The 12,364-nt window shown below is 42.3% G+C and overlaps 1 protein-coding gene across 1 annotated transcript; it reads left to right on the forward strand.

The window, feature by feature from the left end:
• Positions 1-828: 828 nt before the first annotated feature.
• On the forward strand, positions 829-11,352 carry LOC130911438 (collectin-12-like). The gene is made up of 8 exons (XM_057829247.1): positions 829-996; positions 3,698-4,506; positions 4,567-4,670; positions 8,602-8,726; positions 10,306-10,370; positions 10,480-10,565; positions 10,634-10,811; positions 10,911-11,352. The coding sequence occupies exons 1-8, from the start codon at positions 933-935 to the stop codon at positions 11,058-11,060; spliced, it is 1,581 nt and encodes a 526-aa protein (XP_057685230.1). The 5' UTR covers positions 829-932; the 3' UTR covers positions 11,061-11,352.
• Positions 11,353-12,364: the final 1,012 nt, after the last annotated feature.

Consider the following 12,364-nt stretch of genomic DNA (forward strand, 5'->3'; position numbering starts at 1 on the left):
GTATATTTGTTCGTGCCATGTGAGAGAATATTCTCAAAAGCTGGAGAGGTCATTAGCAAAAAGAGGAACCGGCTGAAACCAAATGCTGCTGAGATGATTCTGTTTTTAAATAAAAATGTGTGAATCACCCAAATCCCCATCCCAGTGTCACTAGCATTCTATACACCTACCATCAAGAGTTCCCTATTGCACAAGCATTTGCGTATTTCATTTAAAAGTAACACAACAGCTTTTTTTTGTTTGTTTGTTTTCATTATTATTATTATTATTATTTTTTTTTTTTTATTAATCTGGGGGAAGAATAAAGAATACATTTCAGGCTAGTGGTCAAACCCACTACTGCTCGCACATCAGACATAGTATATAACCACCATACCACCCACAGGTTTCATTGTTCAGATGACACTTGGTCATTTGGTTAGATGAAAATTCAATATATTTTTGTCCAGAAGATGTCACCACACTGAATTGTGTCAAATGCCTCGTAGCACGGAACCATCTCAACACATTTGCTTCAGCGGTACAGAAAGCAGCGGTGAAGCAGTGTCGTCTGTCGTGACTCACCACACTGATTCGTGGCAAATGCTTCATAACACTGAATGAACCATTTCGACACGTTGCTTGATATATATTTACTGCTTCAGAAAGCTAAGGTTTCTCCATCACTAGTACGACCCTAATTTCCAAATGTTCCACGTGACGTTGAGACGTGTTTGATGCACGAATTCTTCTTTGTTTGTATGTTTGTTTTCTTTTGATGCACGAGTTCTTTAGAGCGTCATCCTCCAGCCTTTGTGTCGTTGGACGTGCGTGCGTGCGTGCGTGCGTGACGTAGTCAAGCTTGTGTGTCTGTCACAGAGCGAAAGAGGCTTGCGTCGTATTAAATTCTCCTCTGAAGTTTATCTGGCTGATCTTCTATCTGGACCTGAGAGATGAAGAAGGCACAATCGCTCCTTTTCCAAGCGTTGACCGTGCTTGGCATTTGGGCTTCGCTTGGTGAGTTCACGTTTTTATTTGACTTCAAGGTTCACTGCAAACGTTGTTGGGACTGGATTTGTTTCTTCAGATCATTAGGGGATCAATATAAAAGGGCATTTTATTGGCCCCACCTCGGGGAAATGTATACTTGTCAGATTACTAGACATATTAAGCAAACTGTCAGTCTCATTTGAAACAATGGAAACAATACATAATACATCCGCGGTTTTGAGACACTTTCTGATCCGACTGTGAACTTTTGAAAAAAGGGTGTAGTAAAGCCTATTTAAAACTAACGACTGACTTTAAGCATTGATATACCACTCATTTAACTCACTGACCGCCACTGACTGAAAACCTGAAACATTCACTTCGGTTTGCCTTGGAAATTCACTTCGTTTTGCCTTGGAAGGCTGCAAATGGATTGGACGTCTAGCACCGTCATTGGCACAGAAACGTGAGAATCCATAGCCAGTCCTCCCAGTTAAGAATAAGCGCACTTCTGTTGTTGTCAGTAGTAAGCTAAACGAACCAAAATTATACATTAATACAAATGTATATATATAACTATTTTAAAACTATTAAAATTATTATGAATTAAAAAAATAACACTAAATATTACTATTAAATTTTATTATAATAATTTTAATAACTTAATAATAATAAATTTAATAAATTCATAATAATTTATTTTTTAATTTAATTTTATAGTATTATATAATACTATATTATTAGTAGTATTATTATTACTAAATATAATAACACTAAATATATAATACTAAATATTGACTAATGGCAGTTAAATACTCTTGTAGTTTAGTTTTGGTTAGTTTTAGTTTTATACTAAAGGGTCATAGTATTTACCTATGATATAAATAAATATCTACTTTTTTTTAATTCCATTATAATCTTAATGATTTTTTTAATCAATAAATTATCAATAAACCCAATAGATTTGTATTAATGTATAATTGTATTTTTTCATATATAAATAAAATTAACATTAAAAAATAAAAAATAAATACATATATGTTACAGTTCTACATGGACTGAGGTTTTCAATGCAACTTTTCACATTCCAGGTGTTTTGTTTCACATTGCGAGATGGATAATTTTGTATGTGGTGCCTGTGTGTGTGTTTTGTCATAATGTATCAAACGTAGGAAGAGAATGTCCAAAAGACATGTGCTTCAACACAACAGAAACTTAGCTCCAAAACCATTGTCTGTGATCTCAATTGATCTGGATCATGAATACATATAGGTTGAGGTGCTGGAAGGGGAGGGATAATTGAACTTTTAATGACCGAAGGGAAAACAAACAACAACAAAAAACCTGCAGTTGAACACAATCTTGATGACTTTTACAATTGTTGTTACAATATGATTAACACCCCCCACCAACACAAACCTATATAAAGACAAACCGAACACTTTAAAATGCAACTTTTTTTCACCTCGACCTATAACCTTACTCACCTTGTCTTCACTGATGCAAAAGCATCTATTGCACTTTCATATGACAGTTGTTTTGGAAGGGCACTTCTTTCCTGGACTTGGTGGGCTTGGACTTGGTGCTGATGTGGATAAGTTCGCTGTAAAAGATGGCCCAGAATGTACAGAGGCAGAAGGAAAATATTTCAGAAGAGCATCTAGAGAAGAAAGTGGAATCTTACATTATATTTGTCAAATAGCTGCTCATTGTCAAACCAGCATGATAGCGCCTAAAGTCTTGCAGCCTACTGTACCTGTCTATTGGACCCGGTCACTATCTTTGATGGGCGTAGTTGAAAGAAAATACATTCTTGAAGCACTGCAACTACACAGGACTATTCAATAATAATGAATTAAATAAAATAAGACAGCAAATAAATACCTATTGAATTTTTTTTTTTTTTTTACATGAACGTGATTGCCATTTTAATGAATTAATGACACATTTAAAAACAAATGTTTGCATTTAAATCCATGGCACTTTTAGTCCCCCATACCACAGAACTTTGAAATTATTAATGCATATTTTATGGTGTATTTGTATAATTAACCTTGCCACTTTTTTAGGCAAGGCAAATTTATTTGAAAGGCAAAATTTCACACAAGGTAAAAGTGGTTCACATCACATGAAAGTAAGCAAGACAATTTGGGTCCCCCATAGACTTTGTCCAAATTTCTCAAAAATTGGAGGGGGAGTAAATTTAACTGAAACTAATCAACAGCTGGCTGAATACTGAAAATATTTCTAAAACAACAGCCTGGCTAATGATACAGTATAATCTTTCTTTAGCACTAAGTCATATAAACTCTATGTGAATAACCGCTAGCTTGCAGTTGCGCTAAGTCTACGTGCTTATGCTGTTGAAAAAAAATCATCACAACAAACCTCTGTTTTTCTTCACGTTTATGGTCTCTTCTTTCTTTTTCTTCTGACCCGGAGGGCTTTTGTCTTTTCATGAAGTTGACGTCACCGTAACGTCGCTCAATTGCGGAGGCTAAAAATAGCACCTTCAGGTAGCTCACTCGTCTGCTGGGTGGTGAGACTGGGGTCTGTGGTGAAATTATCACATCACAGGAAAAAGTGAAACGGGCAGAGGGTCCACTAGAAAAATGATTTCATTATTATTTAAAGACTTATTATGAACGGTTTTGCTCTTCTTTTCTTTGAATTTTTTGAATACTGCTATCATCAAATATTATTTGAATATTTTTCTTGACGCCCTTAGGACGCTGCTGCGGGCCTACGAGCCCTCCTGCTACGCGCCCTCCTGCTACGCGCCCTCCTGTTACGCGCCCTCCTGTTACGCGCCCTCCTGTTACGGTCGCTCCTGCTACGGTCGCTCCTCCTACGGGCCCTCCTGTTACGGGCCCTCCTGTTACGGGCCCTCCTGTTACGGTCGCTCCTGTTACGGTCGCTCCTGCTACGGGCCCTCCTCTTACGGTCGCTCCTGCTACGGGCCATCCTGCTACGGGCGTTCCTGTTACGGGCCCTCCTGTTACGGTCGCTCCTGCTACGGTCGCTCCTGCTACGGTCGCTCCTGCTACGGGCCCTCCTGTTACGGTCGCTCCTGCTACGGTCGCTCCTGCTACGGTCGCTCCTCCTACGGGCCCTCCTGTTACGGGCCCTCCTGTTACGGTCGCTCCTGCTACGGGCCCTCCTCTTACGGTCGCTCCTGCTACGGGCCATCCTGCTACGGGCGTTCCTGTTACGGGCCCTCCTGTTACGGTCGCTCCTGCTACGGTCGCTCCTGCTACGGGCCGTCCTCCTACGGGCCCTCCTGTTACGGTAGCTCCTGTTACGGTCGCTCCTACTACGGGCCCTCGTGCTACGGGCCCTCCTCTTACGGGCCCTGATAAGAAGGTTGTATCGCCTACTCGACGGCCCAAGTCTGCTGAGGGCTGTCAGGCACCCTGGCGGCTCAACAACCAACATAGTTACTGCTTTGCCAATGACTCTAAATCTTGGGATGATGCCAAACGCTACTGTTCATCCAATGGGGGGCACCTGCTGATAATCCGGAGCAGCGCGGAGAGGGTGAGCGGCCTTTCACTAAGTGTCTCTCGTGCCCTTTAGTACTGATGCAATTTGTTTCAGGACTGGTTGAAAGAACAACTCGATGGCTTTGACTACTGGATCGGCCTGAAGAGCCCATACCCGTGGAAGTGGATTGACGGAACTCCTTTGAAATCAGAACTAGCGTAAGCAGTATAAGGAAAGCGTAATGTAGACACGTAAAATTTGGGTACTTCCTACTCACTCATCACTATAACACCCAAAATGACAGCTGCACCCAAGGAAAAGTGCTTCTTCTTTGCTTTATAGGGAACTGAACAGCCTTATGTGGCGACTGCTATTATCAATAAGATGATTGGTAAAGCACAACCGAATCAGAATCGATCAAAATAACATCCCTCAGCGTATCTGCTTTTTAACAGGCCGTTTAGTTAAAAAGAATTTCTGAAATGTTTTTTGACAGGCCGTTTTGTTAAGAAGAATGGTTCTAGTCAAGGCTGATTTATGCTTCTGCGTTCCGGTGACAGCGGAGCGACGCCGTAGGCCCTACGCCAGGGTTCACTAAATCCGGACCCTAGTGACGGGATCTGTCGTTCACTTGAGTAAACGAATCCATTCCGGATCGTTCAGTAAAAAGATTCGTTCAAACGAATCGTTCAACGAATCGTTCGCCCCCCTCATCTCCCTCCCCGTCCAAATGAATCGTTCGGTTACTGAACGGGAAGTGACGTTGCCGAACGAATCACCAAAGACCGCTTCGCAGTATAACTGAACGGGAAGTGACATTCTTGGTCCCTCCCTCTCTTGCACATTGACCACTCGTCGTAGTTTCAGTAATGAGTGACAGGCAATATCATTCTGCTTTCACAGACAGCCTCGTCTCCCTCCCACCCGCTGCTGCAAAAGCGAGGGAGAACTTCCGCGTCGTCTGTCCTAGTTCTATGGGCTCAAAATCATGGCTCGTGCTTGCATTTCGATTTAGGACACGGTTAAACATTTTCCTTTTGTGGGAGGAGTGGGGGTTTGGGGTCGGGGGCGCACGGACTTTCTTTAGCATGTTCTCGATCACATATACAATGCTGCTGCTAGCCTGCTACCAGCCAACGCAGCATGCTTGCTGTCACGAAAATAAAAATAAATCGAAAGTTTAATTTCTAAATGGATCGACCAACACATATTTACCTCTCACTCTGTTGTATTTTTGTTTTCATGCTCATCACTATTATTTTTAGTCACTATTGTTAAAACTATAAGTGTAAATAGCTAGTTTTCGAATGTGCTGCTCTGAAATAAAGACAATACTGCATTTTGATATTTGACAGTTTAATTGCAAATCAGTATTAAGATGATCGTACTGAATTTTTGCACTGGTATTAATAAATAAAATAATCCGGTCAGCTCCCCTGTCGTCCCCGCATCTCAGATCGTCAAATGCTGACGAGAAATGGTTGTTTGCCCTTTACGATGTCGCCTTTCTACCCTTATTAGTCTGTTAAGAAAAATGTAGACATATTGCGACATCTCCCGTGTCCGCGTGCGTTGTTTTGGGGCGCTTGAGTAGTGCATGATGGACGGATTGACATAATTTGTCAAACCAACCAACACCTGACACGGGGGAAAAAAATAAAACACTCGGAAAAAAATGACATGTATATACAGTTTCATTGCAAATCAGTATTATGGTGATCGTATTGACGTTTTGCACTGGTATTAATAAATAAAATAATCCGGTCAGCTCCCCTGTCGTCCCCGCATCTCAGATTGTCAAATGCTGACGAGAAATAATTGTTTGCTCTTTACGATATCGCCTTTCTACTCTCATTAGTCTGTTAAGAAAAATGTAGACATATTGCGACATCTCCCGTGTCCATGTGCGTTGTTGTGGGGCGCTTGAGTAGCACATGATGGACGGATTGACATAATTTGTCAAACCAACCAACACCTGACATGGGAAAAAAAAAATAAAACACTTGGAAAAAATGGACATGTGTATACCGTTTCATTGCAAATCAGTATTATGGTGATCATACTATTCTTTTTTTCTGTGCACATATGAGGTAAATATCGCTGCCATGAAGCCTCCATATAGTGACAGTTCTTTGCCCCCTTCATTGCCGTCACGCGACCGCAGCTCAGCTTTTGCTTGCCTCGTAGCTACCCGTGTTTTAAATTACTGTAAATTTGATAGTATGTCGTAATAGGTAGTCCCGAGTCTGTTGAGAAAAGTAGTACACTGAACCATGCTCGCTAGATTTGTGTGGTGTTTTTGTCTTTTTGAGCTGCATTTGATAGGCTCCACGTTAACAAATATGTGACAAAGTCCTTTCCTTTCATTTTTTGATTCGTTCACCGCATAGTCATTACTGGAAAGTCACGTTAGCAGCAAGCTAGGTCAGGAACCGGAGGACCGAGTCACTGAACGGGAAGTGACAAAACTCAGTCTTGCCCCCTTGCCTGCACGCTGGCTGCTTATTGGCCACACGTGGAAGTGAGTGACATACGCCCTGATTCTGTTTCCGGTCCCTCCCCTGCCCGCGATGAGGCTGGCGTCTGATTGGTCGTGTGCGATGTCAGAAGACGCTGCCGCTTGCTCAACGCCCTCCCACGCAGTGAACAAATACCAACTTCATAGAACGAATCAGTGCAGATGGTGATTAGTTCGGTCTCGTTCACCCAAACAATTCGTTCAAAAAGAACGAATCATTCGCGACCGATACAACACTACCGGACCCCGGTGCCACTTTTCCTGTCGTGTTTTCCACGTCTCTCTCCCCTAACACACCTGAATCAAATGATTATGTCATCAGCAACCTCTCCAGAAGCCTGATAATGATCCTGATTATATTGATTCAGGTGTGTTGGAGGAGGGAGACATGGAAAACACGACAGGAAAAGTGGCACCGAGGTCCGGATTTAGTGAAGCCTGCCCTACGCCGTCATTGCGCACTTGAACTTCTGCGTCACGGGAACACTTTGCTCTGTAACTCACCACCATGCCACTAGAGGAGGTGTGGGCTTGAACAATTTTGCGCAACCGAAAAGAGTGTATTTGCAGCTGCAGCTAATCAATACTGAACAACAAATGTTGACGCGTGGGCAACACAGAAGACGTGTGCGAATGTTTGAAAATGGCGGCGGTGTTGTGCTGAACCGGAAAAAGAGCGGACCAATCACAGTCCTTCAACGTTTACGTTACGCGCGTGTGTGTTAACGGCGTAGAATATCTTGCCGGAACTCCCTGACATAAGGGTAGGCACGGAGCCCTTTTTTTTTGGGGGGGGGGGGGGGGGGGGGGTTGTGCTTTTCGCACAGTTTTAAATAGAGCACACAATAAAACACAACAGGTTTCACACACACACAGTGGTTAGCACGTCGGCCTCACAGTCCTGGGATCAAGGGTTTTTTGAAAAACGCTCTGGCCTTCCTGTGTGGAGTTTGCATGTTCTGCCCATGCCTGCTTGGGTTTTCTTCGGGTACTCCAGTTTCCCCACATCCCAAAAACATGCATGGTAGGCTAATCGACCACACTAAATTGTCCCTAGGTACGAGTGTGTGCGCGCGAATGGTTGTTCGTCTCCTTGTGCCCTGCAATTGGCTGGTAACCGATTCAGCGCGTACCCCGCCTAATGGTTGTTCGTCTCCTTATGCCTTGCAATTGGCTGGTAACCGATTCAGCGCGTACCCCGTCTACCGCCCACAGTTATCTGGGATTGGCTCCAGCCGTGACCCTCTTGAGGATAAGCGGCTCAGAAATGGAATGAATGAAAGGTTTCACACATGCATTACAGCATTACAGTGAAACGAGGCATAAATGAGAAACTGATTCCCATATATCCATTATTTTTTCACTGGTTTACAAAATTCCATCTAAAAGTCCATCTAAGAAACACACGTGATCATTACAAAAAAAATCTTCTTACTGAGCAAAATCATATATATATATTTTTTAACTATATATTTTTAAGGATAATTTCATGTATTGATTTTGTTTTTTGTTTTTTTTTTTTGCACTTGATTTGTAAATGCGACTGATGCTCAACTAGGGATGAGCTTCAGAGCAGCTGCCGAAAGGTTGTTTTATAGCAGGATCTCGGTATGAAAGGTACTTCTGTGCAGGCTCTGGGATGCAGGTGAGCCTAACCTCCAAAATGAAGACTGTGTTGAGATGGGGGGACGTCGAGGTCGCTTGAACGACCTCTCCTGCACCTCCCTTAGACGTTACATCTGCAAGCGATGCCAAGGTGAGTTGGCGCCTTCTGTTGGTGTGCACCAACTATACTACACTGTGCTTTCGATTAGAGCAGGGGATTCTCAAACTTTTTCCTGTGAGAGCCACATAACTTTTCCCTTCTCTGATGAGGGGCCGGGTCAGTTTGTAACAGAAAAAGTGTGACGATTGCAGGAGTGCCTAAATGCAAAAATGAATTGTTTTTCAGAAAGCCACAATCAAATAACCCTTTCTGGATTCTTCACGGAACAAAAGTAAATAAAATTAATAATATAAAATAAAGATAATATGTCAAGTTCAAAAATAGATCTTTAGGTAGACATAAGGAGAGAAGACACTCAGTTTTCTTGGCCAAGGAGAGCAACATGTGACTCGTGAGTCACCAAAATTGATCTCGAGGAAAAATATCCTCCTTGGTATTTTATTTAGGGGTTTGTCCTAAACAAAGATGGATGTCGCCCTAAGGGAGGGGAGAGCAAGCTGGAGACACCCATGTGGTTTTCGATTGGATATGTGTGTGCATGTAGGTGGAACTAAGTGAATACACATGTGGAAGCAAGATCTTATGTAATCCAGACACTTCAGTTATGCAACGCTGCGGCCATGGATGGAAAATTGTCCTCGAAGGTCTAGACGGAAGTCCAGACGCCAGGTGCTGAAGATGCCTCGGAAGGTCTAGTTACGCAATGATGCGGCCATGAAGCAAAATAGTTGTCATCCCGACCCCCTTTTACCCTTTGTAACACTTAAGCATTATACTACAACCTGGTATAGCAAGCAATAATCATTTACTGGTTATATAAGTAAGAAAAATATGGCATTATGTATTTATGGTATGTATGAGCACAAGCAAATATTCAATCAACCAAGCAAATATTTAATCAATCAAACCTCGATAATTACCTCAACATAATATAATATTATCACTATTAATTAAATAGATAATAACCAAATAGCCCTCTGGGTTCTTCACAGAAAAAAGCCAGGAAATAAATAACACTATTGGAAAAAAAAGAAATTGATTGTTCAGGGGGCCGGACCGAATGTGGAGGCGGGCCGTAGTTTGGAGAGTGAATAATATATGAATGTGAGAGGAGAATATATGTGTGTGAGGGTGAATATGTATGTGAATGGAGAATGTATGTGTGTGTGAGGGCCAGAATGAAAAATGTCTTGTACGGCCCCTCATATAGTTCAGTTAGTCTTTCGTCTACTTTAAGAATGAGCTTGCATACGATTGATAATAGAGGCCTACTTGTACCACTAATACTTTTTCCATTCTGAGAGATTCAGGCATCATTATTAGCTGCCTATCAATCAAATACATTTGCTTAGTTGGCAAATTGTGCACTATCATACTTCTGACTCCGAGGCTGCAAGTGTTCTGCGCTCATATACATCTGTGAAACGTGACCGTGTTGCGGACGCAGCTTGAATGTGGTCTACCGATGGAGCACAGGATCACATGGTGTGCTGATTATTTAGCTGGGAAGATTCATGGCTTCCTAATATGCAATGTGCTCACTCACACTTAAAATCTTAATGTCAAATCTCATGTGTCCTACCTTGGTTGATGTTTGTTTCAATACCAGATAGCGATGAGATTATGTACAACGGCATTAAAGGCACTTGCAACCTCCAAGTGGATGTGTACCAGGTGAGTTGACGATTGTATGAGTTGTAGTTGGCATGTTCTGGAGGTTGCCCATAGCGATTAGCGCTTGACTGATATATCAATTTCACGCTGCCTTTATGTGTGCGTGCAGGAAGTTTCCGAAGTGCTGTTCAAAGAGCGTCTATACGCTGGCTGCATCATCGTCATCCAAGGAAAAGTGAAGCCGAACCCAACCAAGTAATTGTCACCATTCCCCCACGTTGTGTTAGGTTCGCTGTTACAAGAACTACCTGTCTGTATTGCAGGTTTATCGTCCACCTATCTTTGGGCCACGGTGAAGACACCCCGATGCGCATCGAAGTTGATTTCAAAGATGGGGACCTTGAGCTATTGACCCGCATCGGGAGTCATGTTGATGGAAAGTATGTCAACAAGATCGTCAAAAAGGACTCCTTCCCCTTCGCAGCCGGAAGCGACTTTGAGGTCATTATGTCATTTTAGGCACACCATCAAATTACAAAAAATTGAGGTGGTTGGAGCTTCTTCTCACGTCGGCTGGACTAATCATGCATTCTTTTACAGATGACCATCGAGTGCGGCGACGACATTTTCCGCTTGGCCGTCGGCAACGACTTTGAGGTGGAATACGAGAATGATGGTTATGATCTGCAAGATATCCACAGGCTGTTGGTGGAGGATGATGTGACAGTCACCAACGTCAGGCTGATTTGAGGCTGCCAGCGCAGTAAAATGGGAGGTGCTGCTTCTTCTCAGGATGTTGACGCCATGACGGCTCTTAACTAGGGTGACCGCCAGAGGGGAAAGTGGCTAGAATTCATTGCTGGAACTCCCCGACATGAACGGAGCCAGAATTTTTTTTTTACACACATAAAAATAAAACGGTATTACACATGCATTAGGCTACTGCATTACACATCCTATCACAAGGTAAACATGAGAAGTTGATTTTCATTCAAAATTGTATTTTTCAATGTAACAGTTAATAAAATAGCAGAAACCCCAACCTCTCCCAACCTCTATCTCTTTATTTTCCCTCATTTCCTCACGTCTAAATGCAAAAATTGAACTCCGAAAGAACATAGAATTACAATTGTGAAAATTTTTTGTCAAATAATCATGTCACAAAAAATACAAATGACTTACAGTGAAATGGAATGTATTTTGAAGATCGCACATTGACATGGAAGATGTTCTGAACCTCCCCATCTAACAAATGTAACAAAATTTAATGAAATAAGCCTCTTCAATTCTTTCCTCTCTCTGAAAGAGCTGAGCAATTTTCTGTTGAATTGCCCTTTTTTTATCGCCTTAATTTTGAACGGAAAAATGAGTCCATGCGCACATTGACCCGACTCCTCGTACTTTATAACTGCTGCAGCAAAGGAGAGCTCTGTGCTGTCCATGGAATAAATAAATGTACTGAATTATCGCCTTTCAAACAACACGAGTGTCCCATTTATCAAAGACAATGATGAAAGCAAAGACGATTCTCACTGCTCAGTTGTTTACAATAAGTGTACACTCAAAATAACGATTCAACCCACAATGCACTGTGGCCTTCCGATTGGCTGGCCTCTACAAGACACCACAACTTAAGAAGTTTTGTACATGTGACCCTTCACCACTTAGGTGTACATACACTGCCCATCCATATGTTATTATACACATAAAATACTTACACATTTGTTTCCGAGGCAGAAACGTAACCGAAAGCATTCACGAGTGTCAATGCTACCGCTAGACAACCGCACTGTGAAAGTGAATGAGCTTATGGGCAAAACCGTGACAAAAAAAAACAGATGCCGCGAATTATTCTGACCAGCAGGTGGCAGCAACGCACCGCAAAGGGTCAACTGATGGCCCATATTATTGCATAAAGTCAGCACATCGACACACAATACAACAGCATAAACGTCTCTCAGAACTACTACTTCTCACACTACTAGTAGGAGCCACGTCAACGCAGGCAGGCGATTCTCCTCAAATTGTTCCCGTGAAAAATCATGAAAATCCGA

This window comes from Corythoichthys intestinalis, unplaced genomic scaffold (genome assembly GCF_030265065.1).
Source record: "Corythoichthys intestinalis isolate RoL2023-P3 unplaced genomic scaffold, ASM3026506v1 HiC_scaffold_45, whole genome shotgun sequence".
NCBI classification, from domain to species: domain Eukaryota; kingdom Metazoa; phylum Chordata; class Actinopteri; order Syngnathiformes; family Syngnathidae; genus Corythoichthys; species Corythoichthys intestinalis.